Source organism: Poecilia reticulata, linkage group LG19 (genome assembly GCF_000633615.1).
Source record: "Poecilia reticulata strain Guanapo linkage group LG19, Guppy_female_1.0+MT, whole genome shotgun sequence".
Classification (NCBI taxonomy): Eukaryota; Metazoa; Chordata; class Actinopteri; order Cyprinodontiformes; family Poeciliidae; genus Poecilia; species Poecilia reticulata.
This window is the reverse complement of record NC_024349.1, coordinates 6,305,741-6,322,084: the sequence shown is the minus strand read 5'-3', so window position 1 is coordinate 6,322,084 and position 16,344 is coordinate 6,305,741. Positions and strand designations below refer to the sequence as shown.

The 16,344-nt window shown below is 38.7% G+C and overlaps 1 protein-coding gene across 1 annotated transcript; it reads right to left on the bottom strand.

The window, feature by feature from the left end:
• Window positions 1–1,010: 1,010 nt before the first annotated feature.
• Window positions 1,011–14,715, bottom strand: tdrd1 (tudor domain containing 1). The gene is made up of 26 exons (XM_008436694.1): window positions 14,618–14,715; window positions 14,185–14,335; window positions 14,025–14,065; window positions 13,407–13,467; window positions 13,058–13,172; window positions 11,783–11,840; window positions 11,613–11,693; window positions 11,351–11,530; window positions 11,103–11,246; window positions 10,663–10,828; window positions 10,492–10,575; window positions 10,236–10,412; window positions 10,052–10,159; window positions 8,516–8,686; window positions 8,190–8,441; window positions 7,236–7,367; window positions 6,985–7,092; window positions 6,473–6,640; window positions 5,535–5,843; window positions 5,341–5,457; window positions 5,130–5,258; window positions 3,653–3,820; window positions 2,629–3,015; window positions 1,694–1,759; window positions 1,569–1,612; window positions 1,011–1,443 (listed from the first exon to the last, which is right to left on the bottom strand). The coding sequence occupies exons 2-26, from the start codon at window positions 14,324–14,326 to the stop codon at window positions 1,372–1,374; spliced, it is 3,480 nt and encodes a 1,159-aa protein (XP_008434916.1). The 5' UTR covers window positions 14,327–14,335; window positions 14,618–14,715; the 3' UTR covers window positions 1,011–1,371.
• Window positions 14,716–16,344: the final 1,629 nt, after the last annotated feature.

The following is a 16,344-nucleotide window of genomic DNA, read 5'->3' as shown; positions in this document are numbered from 1 at the left end:
GTGGCAAAGTCTGCAGGCTGCAAAGTGACATTTTCTTATTTCTTGTGTTGACTGAAATGACGGTATACAGCATCAGCACACTTTGCAACAACCTAATTTGGACCTATTGCAATTTGTCTTATGTTACAACAGCTTGCATATCTTTAGCCATGGTGTTATGGTTGAACAAAAATAAATTATCACAATCCCAAGTGTCAAAATCACATTTTAAATAATTCAATCATCCATAAAATGTTTTATCAATTGAAAATATTGAAATCCTATAATTTGGTTGACTTTTAACACTTTACTGTTTATGTATAAAACTCCCAAAAACATTACATTCTAACATCCAAGTCAAATCTGTTATTCTAAGGGGACAAAGATGTTTGTGAAGCTGTGGCTTCGTACCAGAATACAATCATATGTATTTTTTTTTTACTCTTTCTGCTGCCTTCCATTTTATTTATATTTTTTCTCTCTCGAATGCAATTTTGTTCTCATTAAAAACTAAAAACAATGACGTGAAAAGATTCTGCCATTACTCTGTGGTGCACATACAGCTTAAAAACAAAAACTTAAATCTAGTTTATCCTTTTTAAAGACATTGGTGGGGGATTATTTTGTAATTTTTGATCAGTTTCTCACAGCAGCATGTTGCTGGTACTGGGTGGATGGGATCACCAAACTGAGCACCACACCTAAGACTTGCTCCTGTTTGCCCTGGTCCAATTCACAAACCTCTTCTATGTCTTTTATTGTCACATTTCCTAATATCCAGCAGCAGCAATTATCACAATCTTTAGTTTTGAGTGTGTGGAATAGAGGGACTAAGGCGGCAAATAAAGAGAAAAACAAGGAAGGAATCGGCATGTACAACTTTATTTTTTAGAAAGGTACATTTTATTTATTGTTTGATAGCAAAAGAAAAAGAAAAACTTGTGATTCATTGCTGACAAACTATTTTTAAAGTGAATTTGGTTGCCGTTGCAGAAAAATCTTGCTTGTGGATGTGAAAGAATTGACCCGTCTAAAGAATGAAAACACTTTATTCTCATATCCTTTCAGTAAAACTCAAAACATAATGCAAATCGGCCGAACTCCTTGAATGTGCATGTGAAAATAGATGGCAGCACAACTTGCTAAAGCACACATACTGTATGTGTGAGGCAGGGAAGTGGGCACTTAATGAGAACTGAGGCTGAACATGCCTTTGGTTTTTGATTTTCACACAAGTGTAAAACTATCTGGTGCATCCTGAGACTTCAAAACCAGAAAGAAAAAACAAACAAACATAAAAACCAGGACTATCCTGCACCATCAATCATAAAGAGAGAGAAAACAAAACCAATCTGAATTAAATTTGAAAAGATGAACAAGTGATGCATCATCTTATTTAATCTGTCCAACCAACTGCTTGGTGAGAGCAAGCTGCAGCTGCATCACCTGCTCCATGTTGCTGATCTGTTAATAGGAAGCAAAGGATTAAATGCACATTTTCCAGCTGGCATTAATTTAACAATAAAACAATAATTTACCAAAATGAAAAAACACTGTATTTGTTTTACTTTACCAAAAAAAAAAATTACCTGTTTTTTGAGGCTCTGGCAGCAGCAACCATAGACTTTATGATCTAGAAGTTGGAAAGAAATTAACATTTTTATAGAAGATGAAACAATGTGTCAACTTAGATTGTGTTTTAATGTTTACATACCAGAACCATTCAAATGATTTTGGTACGGCGGCTCCATTTGGTCAATAATCTTCTTCACTGAATCTTCTGAAAGGGAAAATAATCTGATTAAAATTCACGACTCTTACAGGTGCAGATAGCAATAGAAGTGACTCTTTTTACGCTGATTTATCTACAATTATTGTTTACAGTTAGAAAAAAAATCCAAACGTTTCGGTTGAAAGTTGACTACAAAAACAAGAATTTTTCAAAATAAAAAAAGCGCATGTCTGAGAACAGCAGTCTAAACTCTCCCTGTTCGTCTTTCCACTGCTGAACGCAGAATAAAACCAAGCAATCCTCTATTTAGGTCAAAATCTGCATCTTGCAATATTAACGCACTAGATGCTTTTATTTCCCCTATTTTTGCTGCTGGTACATCTGAATTTCTGMAATGAGGAACAATAAAGGATATGGCTGAAAAAGATATAAGCGTTTCATATCAGTCAATATTGATAATTGATTATAGTTTTTTGTTTTAAATATCTAAAATACTGCCAGACTGGTGGTGTGATCTTTCCCCTCACCTACAGTTTTCACTCCACACCATTGAGATCCCACTGCACTGAAAACCTCATTGTTATYCCACCAAATATTGATTTCTRAACTCTTCCTGAGTTAAAACTTTAGTATTGTTTCTAAATGAACATTAACTTGTTTTCTTTGTATTATTTGAGGTCTGAAAGCGCTGCATCTTTTTATTTTGACCATTTCTCATTTTCTGTAAATACAAAATTTTTGCTTGGAATTTCAATTTTTTTTAAATTAATTTCATGTGTTAAAAATGTCAGAACTAGTTCTAATTTTCATAGAAACTGAATTTTGGGTTTTAAAATGAACAGAACACTTGAAATATCTGACTGGCGGTAAACTATCTGCTCCTTAAAATTCATTTCTGACGTTGTAACTTCGCCTACCGCAGACTGGTGCGGCAGGAACAATCTGCTGAGGTTTATCCTCCGTCAGCTCAGCCGGCTTCGTAGGCCCAGTGGCATCAACTGGTGCTGGTTTGTGCTCCAGCTCTAACTGGGATTCGGGGACAGGTTTGGACTGGGGGCCGTCAGGAACACCTGGAGCGTCGTCGAGCTTCTGGTCGGTGTCTGGGTTGGCCTTGTTGAAAGCGTTCAGCTTGTCCAGAACCAGAGAGGTCAGCTGAACTCCATCTCTCTCAGCAGACAGAGTGACAGACAGAGCATTAGCAGAGCCATCGAAGGACTTTACTTTGGCTAGGACGCCGTTCTCCAGCTCAGCTCGGCACGCCTGCAGCACTTCTTCTGGCCACTCTTCTGGAAAGTTTTCTCCACCTTTTGATGCAGGACAGCAAACAGTTACTAAAGTGAATTTACTTAGATCAGGGGTGTCGAGCTCATTCTCGTTAAAGGACATGAATGCTCTTACTGGGCCGGTTGTGCCAGAATGTATTGATAAAACCTGTTCACAAACTGTTAAAATATCAATGAATTCTTTAAATTAAATATTATTGAACATCTTTTCAGTCCCTCCAGAATTTTGTGTTTGTAGTAGTAATTTGGAAACATTAGCATTTTTTTTATGACTGTAAATTTGACTTTTTATTACTCGCTGTACAGATCATCAATTAGGGTTGAGGCAACTGTTTAGTTCAAGTAAGAAAGTTTTTGACAATTTGAGAAAAATCTGCAATAAACTCCCAATTATTAGCTCAGAAAAGTGCTGGGATTTGTTGATTTTACGTGAATTTCCACGATAATTCTAAAGAAACTGGAGAGAATGATTGATACAATTTGGCAGTAAACAGATAAAAATGATAGATAACGTAATATTTAAGCACATTTAGTGTTTAGTCTAGAATCTAGAGGGCCACACAAAAACCCACAGCGGGCCGGATTTGGCCCACTCACCTCGAGTTTGACACATGACTTAGATTAAGGTTAGAAATATTCAGGAGAACTTGAGCCTTACCAGCGAGGCTGCAGCGAATTATGTGGAACGGGAGCTGCAGCAGGCGGGAAGGGATGGGCAGGATCTGGGAGGATGGGACCTTCTCAGTGTTCCCATAGTCGGCGTAGATGATGCTCAGCTCATTCTCGCCAACTTCCAAGATCACAGCACGGTACCAGTTTTTATCACCTGGGATTAAAAAAACAACATGTTCTAGGTTTGCAAATCTTAAAATCACAACAGAAATACAGAGTTTTTGCTTCCTTTTTGCCATTTCTGTGTTGCATCTTCCTGCCCCAGTTCCGAAAGATAAAGACCAAGAATCTCTTGAAACAGACCCAGTTGTTAGCTCGCTGTGGAATGTACGCTAGACCAGTTTCCTACCTGTATGCTGTGTTTAAAGCAGTTACTACAGTCACTACGTACACACTGGTGTGTAATTATATCTACTTGGAGACGTGGTATTAGCAGCTTAGGTTTGCAAAAGCAACAACTGCAGGTGGAGTCTTGAAAAAGAACAGAAAAGGTGTGAAAAGTAGGAGAATGTGTTTCTGATGCAAACCCAGCACTGATCCCCATGAGGTCAGTTTTAAACGTTTGGTGTTGGAGGAGTCGACTGAATTATATTAAACATGGAAGCACAGATATTAAAATATCCTACTCAGCAGCATATTTCTAAGAATTATGCTATTTTTAATACTTGAACCGTCTTTCCTTCCTTTCTTTCTTTTAATTATTTTACATTTGTGTGAATCTAGATGCTTCAATTTTCCCTATTTTTGCTGCTGGTACATCTGAATTTCTGMAATGAGGAACAATAAAGGATATGGCTGAAAAAGATATAAGCGTTTCATATCAGTCAATATTGATAATTGATTATAGTTTTTTGTTTTAAATATCTAAAATACTGCCAGACTGGTGGTGTGATCTTTCCCCTCACCTACAGTTTTCACTCCACACCATTGAGATCCCACTGCACTGAAAACCTCATTGTTATCCCACCAAATATTGATTTCTAAACTCTTCCTGAGTTAAAACTTTACTATTGTTGTTTCTAAATGAACATTAACTTGTTTTCTTTGTATTATTTGAGGTCTTAAAGCGCTGCATCTTTTTATTTTGACCATTTCTCATTTTCTGTAAATAAATACAACATTTTTGTTTGGAATTTCAGAAACATGTCCGCAGTTCATAGAAAAAAAGAACAATGTTCATTTTACTCAAACATATACTTATAAAAAGTAGAATCAGAGAAACTGGTAATTTTAAGTGGTCTTATTGTCCAGTCCTACTCTGTTCTATTCTACTGTATTGTTAGTGATCCGTCTGCAGCTTTACGTCAGCAGCACCCTGCAGAGGAAGCCAGATTCATAAACAAATCACAGCAGATTGTCATGCGCCTGGACTAGAGTTGAGTTTTGTAAGCCATGCTTTTTGGCTTTTTCGCAAATATAGACAACAAAAGATTAAGCTGAAACTGATTCGCCACTATCCTCACCAGAAAACTGAGCGCAGCATGCAGCCCCGGCAGACGGTCTGCTCTTCATCTCTGTGGATAAAGTGGCCTGGTAGACGCTGCAGTAGGCGGCCACTTCCATCATCACCTCCTGGAGCTTTTCCTGGTCAACTACAAAAAAGAAATTGTTACCAAAAAACAACAATCCATTTAATAAACTTTCAGTTTTTAGCAACAGAGTGGATGTTCTCACTTTGCGTAGGGCCGAGGACGTAGAAGAGAGAAGGACTAATGACTCCTGCGATGTACGGCGGAAAGCTCTCGTTCAGAGGCAGCTCCACCGTCTTCCAGTCAACTGGGAAACCTGCAACTGGAACCAAAAACAGCATGTTAAAAACACAACCTGGAGGGGAAAAAAATAAAGGTTCAGCATTTTATTCATCTCACCCTCTGATGCCACAGCAGCTTCAATTCCACCTGCCACTTCAACGCCGTCCTCTTGTTCGTTCACACCGTTTTCTTTTGTCGTCGTGGATTCTGCCTGTTCATGCTTCACTCCGACAGGTTCTCCGACCGCTTTGGCCATCTGCTCAGCAATGAGAGCCTCTGCGATGTTCTGMCCTCTGCTAATGACCTCCAGGCCGTAGCCCTGCTTCGTGACGGAGAGGACCCGGGCGCTGAGCTGCTCCCCGTCCAGCAGGTTCTGGAACCAGAGCAGGGCTTCGCTGCTCCACTCTGACCCAACAGGGTCCACACCTGAATCCACACAAATCCAGAAATAAACCATGCATGCTCCCATCAAGCTGAAATAAGAAACCTATTCAGAGAAAAAAATTGATTTTAGGATAATAATGGCGATCATTCAAGTCAGTTTGTCTTAAACTCGTGGTTCACAGGCGCCCCCTGGTGGTCCGGAGGGTACTGCATGTAATCAACCGTTTATTTGCTGTGACTTGAGCTCAAAGTGCAACACTACAGCTAGCTTACCAAACGTTTCTGTTTAAAAAACAATGAATAAATGGCTTAAAACCAGGTCACTTAAAAGAAAAGCTGAAAAGACAATGGAAAGAAAACAACAGGACTAATTATGACTGGAAGAAGTCAAACCTGCTCAGAGTATTTATGTCGTTCACAAACGATTCAACTCTTTTGAGAGGCTCTAAGCCGTGAAGAAAGTCTCAGTGAGAACAGTTTTTAATAACTTTGTTTGCTTTTAATAACAGCTATTGCCATTTTCATTTAATTAAAAGGTGATTTAATTGTTAAATAAATACAAATGATATAAATGGGTTGATAATTTTCTATTTAATGGTGCAGAAGAGCATTTCTGTTTCTTTTATTGTGCTTTATCGCATGTAGACTCTGCTGGTTGTTATTGTTTTTACCTGCAAGCCAGCAGCAAACCGCCTGTGAAGGGAGCGTCAGGAGTTTAGGTGTGATGGATCGAAGGTGGCTGTTTTTAGCCGTCATGCTGTGACCATAATCCACTAAATACACATCAACGTCGTCGCCGGACAGTCCGTTCACCAACGCTCGGCACCAAGCTCCACTGCCTTTGTGGAAATGAAGAGCGCAGTGAAACAAAAAATATGTACTGGAAAGCAAATTAAAGATAATTCACAATTTTCTCTTTTTAAAATTTCTCCAAATATGGGTAAAAGACATTAATGAAAATGTTTGGAAGCTTCCAGCACAATTCTGACTAATATTTAACCAAACATTTTAGATATTTCCATTTTAAGAATGGAAGCGTTTCTTTTTGATGTTGTCGCCTAAATCATCCTTTTGCATTTAAAAAGGAGAGATTTTTTTTTTATTTTTGCAAAAATTACTTTTGGAAAAGAAAGACTCAGGCCATTATTTTACGAAGGTGACGACATTTAAATCCTGTTCTCACCAGGAAAAGGTACACAGCACGGCTCTCCCACTTTGGGAACGTAAGGAGAAGCTTCCCCCTCACAGTGCTGCTTCAACTGAGCCTCCAGCTCCATGAACTTCTTCAACTCTGAAAAACAAATCGTTTCAATGCCAAAAACACTCGGCTTCAACTTGTAGAAATGTAAACGTTGCTCACAGAGGCTTTTTCACTCAGAATCAGACTTATTTTTTTTGTTAATCAGTGTCGTCGGCCCTGTAAAGAAGCTCTACCTGTCGGGTTAGCGAGGCGGCAGTAGAACCTTCCAGGGCTTTCCACGATGCTGGTGAACAGCGCCACCGTCTGGCCATCGGAGGGAAGCTCAGCAGAAGTCCAAACCAGAGGTTCAAGCACGGCAGGAGGCGCTGAGGAGATTTCAAACTGAATTATCACAGATATAGGAGCCGTCTGCTCTAAAAGACTGTAAACATTACAATCAAATTAGAACATTAGTTAAAAACAATTTCTATTGCTCAAAACTAAATGTTTGTTTTTTCAGTTTTCTCAATACAATTTAAGCACTTCAAAGCATTTTCAATGCACCACACAAATTAACTAAAAAAGTGTTTAAATTCAGTATTATTCAACATTTATTGCTGTTATTCTACGTTCTACAGCAGAGAGAAGTTAAAATACAACATTTTATGAAATGTCTGTTACATCTGACCGAGAACAAAACACCAATTTAACACAAAAAAAACTCCCCCAATTTTAATAGAATGAAATATAAGACCACTTTTATTTCAATTACACAGATCAATAAGTCACTGAGCCATTAGGAGTAATAGTAATTAAAAACGATATAAACAAATTGTGTTTAAGACAAATGATCTTGCTCAAATTAAATGCTAAAATAGAATACAAAGAAAATTACAAACAAAAACTCAAGTTTTCTGGCACTTAGCAAATATAAGTAATTATTTTAATTCTATCCAACCTAAAACAATAAAAGTTTAGTCTAATTCAACTTCAGATAGTGAGAAAAAAAATTGTGTAAAAATATCTGGTTTGAACTGTAAATAATGTTTTCCTATTTTAGGTTTTTAATCAGCATTAGGCTCCATTTTAAAACCAGATTGAACATGAAGCACTTTCCAAACCTTTAAAAAAAAACCTTCAAGCATTTTCAGGGATTTCAACCACCCATTCAAACCCTGAACTAAGTTGAAAGTAATTTCTTTGCCCACCACTTGTGTCTGCAGGTGCGGCCGTCTCCTCAGCCGGCAGCTCGGCAGAGTCGAAAGCAGGTGTGGCGTAGCCTGCAGTAATCAGGAGCTCAGCGAAATCAACCTGAGGATCACTGGCCTCATCCACCATGGAAACCAGCGTCTTTCCCTCCTGCACTCCGTGGATCTTCAGCCGCAGGAATCTGTTTGACAGCTGACACTGCAGCGACAAAATGCAATCCCTCGACCAGTTCTCCCCCACAGGATGCACTCCTTATAGAAGAGCAGAGATTATTAGCATCAGAATAAAATGTAATCAAATGTAAATTAAAATGCTCTGGCCATACCTGCTAGAGCACATGGGATAGCCTGCATTGGGATGGTCAGGAGCGCAGGGGTAATCGGGAGCAACTGGCTTAAATCGACCTCCTCAGAGTTGCCAAAATCAAGGTAGGCGACACACACTCGTTCCTCTGATGGATAAGCCAGGACTTTCGCCCGGTACCACTGCTTGTCCTCTGGAAAAGGAGGAAGTCTCAGAAAATCAAAGGTGCATTTACATTTAACTGTAAATAAACATTCATTATAGATTTCCAGTGTGAAAACAGAACACTGCAATGCTTACTTTAATATAGTATTAAAGTTAAACTCACCCTGATACACAATCATTGACTCATGTCAACAAAAGAGTAGGATAAATCAATTAACATTTTCAGTTTTTAAATATTTCATTTTTAGAAAATCTGATGATTTTTTTTCCACCGATGTTCTCCTTGGTTCAGTTCAGGTCAGAGTGATGTCAAGGCCGCCATCTTGTTTGACAAGCATGTTCTGCAGCTTCAATTTAATTCAGGTCAACTCTACAACAAAATGCTAGGGCCAAGGCTAAAAATGTCTTATTTTAGTAAAGAATTCAAGCCATAATCACCCACTAGAATTAATCATTTCACATCTTCTTTCTTTAAATTACTTTATATCCTGTAAAAATCTCCTGAAATCAGGTAAGTGAAAAACAGAGAAATTAAATAACCTGATTGCAAAGGTGTTCAAACCCTTAAAACTAAAACATTGCTGAAGAACCTCATAGCATCCCAAGTCTTGATTTAGTTTTATTTCCCCAGTCTCCAATGTAAAAGTTCTCTACACTCATCAGATTGAGGACATGAACCACTAATCTGGAACAAACTTCCAGAAAACTGAAAAACAGTCAAAACATGAGTTCTTTTAAACTGAGGCAGAAACCCTGTTCTTATGAACATATCTGGTTATTTTGATGATGTCATTTGACAAAATGTAATTTTTATTACCGTATTTTCTGCACTATAATGCTCACCTAAAAACCTTCAATTTCCTCAAAAGCCGACAGTGCGCCTTATAATCCGGTGCTCCTTATATATGGACCAATATTGAGCCACAACAGGTCTAGCAACTACGGTAAGCAGCCACCGACTTCATATTCACCCATAGAAGAAGCGTGCGGTGCATGCTGGGACAGTTGTCAGAACGCTGGTTTGTTAATAAAGTTTGACTGACCTATCTACCTACCGACCTGATAATCATTTCGTCATTTAGCACCACGTTCTCCAACAACATGCTGTGCGTGAACGGAGAAGGGTGACCATCGTCCGGCCACGCCCCGGCCCAGTCGCGGAAGCCTCTCCTCGCCGACCCAAGTCGGACTGTTTTGTTGACATTCCCTTTAGTGCAGCTCCATCTAGTGGAAGCATAACGTAACTCCAGCCTCTACTGTAGCATCTGTTCTATGCGCCTTATAGTGCAGAAAATACGGTATATTTTTTGAGCTGCCTTGTTGCCGAAACGAGCGATGCACATAAACTTGGCATCTCTTGTTCCCATGATGCTGAAGGTCAGACGAGCCTCACCTGAGAACTGGGCACAACAAACTGTTCCAGGAGCAGGTCTGAAGTTCTGCGGGGTGGAAATCTGAGCGCAATGATCTCTCAGCTTCAGCTGCAAATCCCGGATAAGTTCTGCAAGCCAATATTTTAGTTCACTTTTATCATTTCAGAAGTTCGGCTTTCATTTCACAGATGAGACGTGACTCACCTGCGTTCTCCACCTTCTGCACTACAAGATCACTGGGTGACACGAAGTGTGTGAGCACAACCAAGAACTGGTCTCCTACTGCCTGTGTGAGCGGCTCCGGTGGTTGAGCCCATTCATTGTCATCCTTCCCGTCAGAGAGGCGCTTGTAATTTTCAAACGATGCGCTCAACATGGCAACTTAAGGAAAACAGATCCTGTAACTCTTCTTGCCAATTGCAACACGATGCAAACTGAAGTAGATGTGCAACTAGCATACTTATGTCTTGCTCAGTTGGTGGCACACCGGTGGTTTCTTTTTGTCCAAATCCGTTCTCGATCAGGAATGAGCTCAGCATCATTCCTTAAATACACAAGAGGGGAGTTTCATTAAAGGATTTTACCTTCTGGAAATCTGAAACTCGCACAGATTCGCCTCCATGACACTCACTCATTGACAGCACGACATCCGCAGCGTGCACACTTTCTTTCTCCGTCGCTTCCAACAGCTTCACAGTGACAGCCTTACCAGTCAGCATCTGTCTGACGGTAATGCAGCATTCGTCRGACCATTTGTTAACCACCGGCACCACACCTGCAATCCTGCACTCCATTGCCTGTACAGAATAAAAGGCATAGTGCTACTATCACAAAGACAGCTACTGCATAACAAATGCACACTTCAGATTTCCACAATTCTCGGTTCTTTTCAGAAAACAACATCTTAGCCCAGCACAGTTTCCAAAAATATCTAGACATTAACTGCAAATTTGACATTTTTAGTTTAACTGGGGAATTAAGAGAAGCGTACAAACGAGCTGGAGGTTTTTAAATTGAAAGTTAGCTGCCAGCAGTGCTAACCAAGAAATAAAAACACCTCAAGACACTCACACATGGACAAAAATGTTGAATATCAGCAGGGAGGGGTTGGATCCTTTCAATCGGGACGTTCTCTTCATTGCCAAAGTCAATGTAAAGGATACTGGCTGTCTTCTTGTCAGCAGCTACAGTCTGGACTAAGCCTCTGTACCAGTTCTAAGAAGAAGAAGCAAAAACAAGATTATTGGGTAAAAAACGTGCCAAAGATATTACAGTGAGACATGCCTCTCTCCTAATTGCATTGGGGAAACTCTTCTCACCTTGTCAACGGAAAACTGAACTGTGCAGACTTCTCCATCACAGGGAGCGTAAGCTGTTCCTGAGGAGCTGCAGCAGGTTTTCTGAAGCTCTGTGCTTATGATCTGCAGAGCTTCCAGGACCTCTGGGTCTTGAGGAAGGATGAAAAACCTGTCAGGGCTGCAGAACTCAATAACAGTGGCCTGAAAGAAAAAAGTGGAAGAGACTGTGCAGTAGACCAATTCATGCTCAAAAGCAAAATGCAAGCAAGAGTTTTATTTTTACCTGGATGTCCATCCCACTGGTGATTTTAGAAGCATGTAAATCTTTTAAGTAGACCTTCTTATAGCTGGATGGTTCACTAGCCTTTGGTAATCAAATAAATATAGAAGTATATTATGTAGAGTTTTATTTTATAGTTGAAATGTCAAAATTCAAAGTTTTAAATGAATTACCTTCAATTTTGCGGGGTTTTCCCTGTGGCCAGTTCCTGGTAAAGCCTTAGTTTGCTCTCTTCAGATTAAGAAAAACAAAATTATAAATTAATCTGGAAGTTTGGAAACAAAAGCAATCTGGGATGGGCAATGTGGGTTAAAAATCTCAGACTTTTTTCATATCACATCCGATTTTAATTTATTCTTCTCGCTTTCTTTTCTTACAAAAACTATAAATGAAGGATAATATTTTCAAAAAGTGGCTTTAATATCTGTGACTTGTATGATTAAGTATTAGGACTAAGATACGAGAATTTTTGTTTAATTACGAAAACAGTCATTATATTAGCAGAATAAAGATAAAACTTTACTAGACGAACATCTTAAAATTATGAGAAAAATAATTTTAATGAAAGAAAGCTTGGATAATTTTTTTTTGTTAATTCTCCTAATATTACAAATTTATTCTGGTAATCTGAACACTTTATTCTTGTATCATTTCAACATTTTGCCATATGACTATTCTTGTTTCACTACAACTGTCTTCTTGTAACATTAGCACACTGGTTCTTAACCTGGATTCAATCGAACCCCAGGGGTTTGGTGAGTCGGTCTCAGGGGTTCGGCGGAGCCTCTGCCGCGGAGATAAAGACACACTTGTGTAAAGTCGTGATGACGCCCCGCTTTGCCCTCACTTGCTGCAAAGGATCACGTTACATTGCTTAGCTAATCAGAGCTGCGGAGGAGCCCTGATTGAAGGAGCTCCACTCTCAGCATGGATTTGAACTTGTGTCTTTCAGCAAAACTCACCGTTTTTACCTAATTCTATAGTCTAAATCTGCTCCTCAGTTGCATCTTTTCGGGGTCGTTACTGCCTCTAGTGGCGTGGGGGTGGCAACACAGCTAATATAATTACGTTACTAAATCAGAATACCGCAAAGTATGTTGTGTGTGTGGGGGGCAGGGGGAGGTTCGGTGAATGCGCATATGAAACTTGGGGGTTCGGTACCTCAAAAAAGGTTAAGAACCACTGCATTAGAACATTATTCTCATAAAAAAATAAAAATAAAACTTATCCTGATCCTTATATTTTGTCATAGAGTTGACTGGAATTCAAAATAAGGATAAATAGAAGCTATGAAACAAGATGATAGGCTTTGGGTGGCCTGACATCACTCTGAATCTGAACTATGGAAACCAAAGCAGTGCATTGGTGAAAAATAATTAAAAAGCAAATAATCGATTAATTGATAAAAATTGATTTGTCATCCAGCCCAAATGGTGACTGGGCCCTACCTTGCCGGCTCTCGGTCAACAGGTTTGCAGATGTGTCTGTGTTCCTTCCAGTCCTCCGTCTGGCACACTGCGGAGCAATAAGGCATTTTCTTGCAGCGTTTACAGCGGAAATTCCCTGTTGGACACCAGGAAATATGATTTTACTGAAATGCAAATTCAAAAGTCTGCACTAAACACCACAGACGAAATGAGTCATACCACAAAAGTAATTCTGAGCCAAGACAGAAATTAGAGAGCAATAAAAATCAACAGCACTGAGCAGCCTCAGTGCGAAACCCGATTAGAGTTCTGTGTAAATACCGAGTTTATTGGGTAACGAGATTCTGGCCGACGTTTTTTACTCTGTTACCTTGCTGACCACAGAAGTTGCAGAAGTACACAGTAAGGGCTGGAGGAACCAATCCTGGAAACTAGAAATGTAGATGGAAAAGTTGCATTGACAAAATAGTTCAATAAAACACTGACAGGACAAATGGCAGTTAGGTTAGGGCGAATATGTGTACTACTGAGACAAGCTGCACAAGATTTGGGTTTCGAATTCCCCATTTCACAAAGATAATCAACAAACTAAGTTAAAGATAGAAACCGGCAAACACTGAATGAAATTCAATTTGGTGGCCAGGACAAATACAAACCTCATTTTATTCCAAAGGTTGCTAAAGACGTATAGTTTTCATTCTTCACAAAAAAATAAATAAAACGATGAACTAGCCTACAGTTATCAGAAGTGGAAAACTTTTTCTTTCTTTAATTTAAAAAGCTTAGTAACCCCTCTGGGGTCACTAAATTTGTGAATCAATAAGAGGCAATAAATATAAATTAAGTTTCTTTAAATGGCTAAGAGCGGTCTTGTAAACGGGTTTTAATGCTTTAAGCTAATTAAAATTAACTTTTGAGTTGTTTTCAATGTGGAACACAAATTGCATTTACTGGCATTAAACAATGCAGTGAAAACCACAGTACGTACTGTTGAACTGGCGACTGTGCTTGCTGGAAAACTGGTGGGACCTGGAAGAAATATAATTTAACAAAAACTTTTTAATTTAGTAATCATTACGTGGTTGTGGTATGGAATTTATAGGGGGTGGGGGGAACTAGCTAGGTTGCACTGTTATTGGGGGATTTACCATTTCCAGCGGGACGTACGGGGGGAGCGGCGGTCATGCTGGGGAATCTTGACGGAGTTGATAAAGGTAAGCCCGGACTGGACGAAGGTTTCCTCAGCGGTCGGTTGGGTCGAACCGGGCTTGAAAGAAGAGTGGGTTTCATGTCTACGACCTTAGTTACAAAATAATATAGATTTAGATACTTTCTTTATAGGACAATGAAAATGTGCGCAGCATATTTTGCCACGTTTTTTTCATGTGGTCCTAGCTAGCTAGCTAGCTAATTCAAGGTAGCTTTAAAACCAACAAATACGGCTAAAAGCTAAAATTACTTTACAAAAGTTCTTTGGTATGCAGGAACAAAACTTTCTACATAAAACTTATTTAAAAAAATGCTACTTCAACAATAAGATAAAGTATTTGCACAGTTAAAGTTTAATATTTAATGACCAACCTGCGTTCACGTGTTGCTTGAGAAGAAAAAAGCGCTGCACTTGCGTAATGACGTATTCGTCGTCTTCTTCTTCTTCTTCTTTAGGTTTTAACGGCAGCTTGCATTCATTTATGTTGCACTACTGCCCTCTATTGACTCCTACCATCTACCCCTCAAATTCTCTTAAAGATCCCAGTGTTTTTTAAAAAACTTCTTTTTCCCCTCAATACTATTCAATTGGTCGATCACCTTCTCAAATTCCAATTCCCTACTAACACCTAGTTCGGTTTTTAATAATCTTCCTTGGCTTGCGTACTTTCTACATTTGATCAAAACATGTTCCACTGTTTCTGCATCATCACACCATAAACCAGTAAGGTGTTTCCCCATCTTAAAAAGAGTTCCATTTATTCTATTTATCATTACCTCCTCCCTCCTGTTTATTCCTCTGATCCTTTCTACATCGACTGTATTTTGTATCCTAAATAAATGTCTACCATTTATTTCATTTACCCACCTAGCTTTCCAAATTATACTTTTACCTTCAGATTTAGATAACTTTATTTGCATGTCAATATCTTTTTTAATCGCCTCCTTAGCCAGCCTGTCTGCTCTTTCATTCCCTATAACACCTACATGAGCAGGAGTCCAGAGTAATATAAGATTTTTATTTTGTTCACATAGCCTATGATGAACCGCCATAATCTCATATGGAATATTTTGATGATTTTTTGTACGTCCCTTTCCGATACTCATCAACGCAGATAGAGAGTCACTACAAACTATTATTTTATTCCTATTAGTTTCATCTTTAATTCAGGAATCACTACAGCTATACTGGTTGCTTCACTTTTGGGGTCTTTCGATCCATCAGTATACATTTGCAAGTAGTCATTATATTTATTCTGCATTTGGTTATAAAATTCTTGGCAAATATCTAATGTGTTCCTTTTCTTAATATTTGTTAGTGTTCTGTCTACATTAATATATTTCGAAGTCCATGTAGGTCTCAAAGGCCACAATACAATACAATGTATAATATACATTACAAATTTTCGCTCTATCATCCCCAACCCATCCAAAGCTATCAATTTGTTTCTTTCCTCTTTCCCAACACTTTTCTAATACTTTCTTAACAGGGTGATCTGCATTATGTCCTTTTAAACTTACCCAATAATTGACCATTAGCTGCTGTCTTCTAATGCATAATGGCATTTCTCCTGACTCTACTTGTAAAGCACATACTGGCGTTGATTTAACTGCCCCTAAACAAATTCTCATTGCTCTGGCTTGAATCACATTTAACTTTTTTAGCCTAGTTTTGGCTGCTGATCCATACACCACACTCCCATAATCTATTCTTGATCTAATTAGTGACACATATATATATTTTTTTTTTTTAGGGAATCAAAACTTGCACCCCATGTCAATCCTGCTAAACACCTCATAATGTTTAGAACCTTTTTACTTTTCTCCATAATATGTTTTATGTGATTTCCCCAAGTTAGTTTCTTATCAAAAACTACACCCAAAAACCGAAACCAATCAACCCTTTCTAACTCTTTCCCATACAAATACAACTTTTTATCAACCCCTATTTTCTTATTTGTGAAAAACATTACTTTTGTCTTTTCAATTGAAAATTTAAAGCCCCACTTTACCCCCCACTTACCCACTTCATCTATACCTTCCTGAAGTTTAATAATAAGATGTTCCACATTTCTTCCCCTTTTCCATAGTGCTCCATC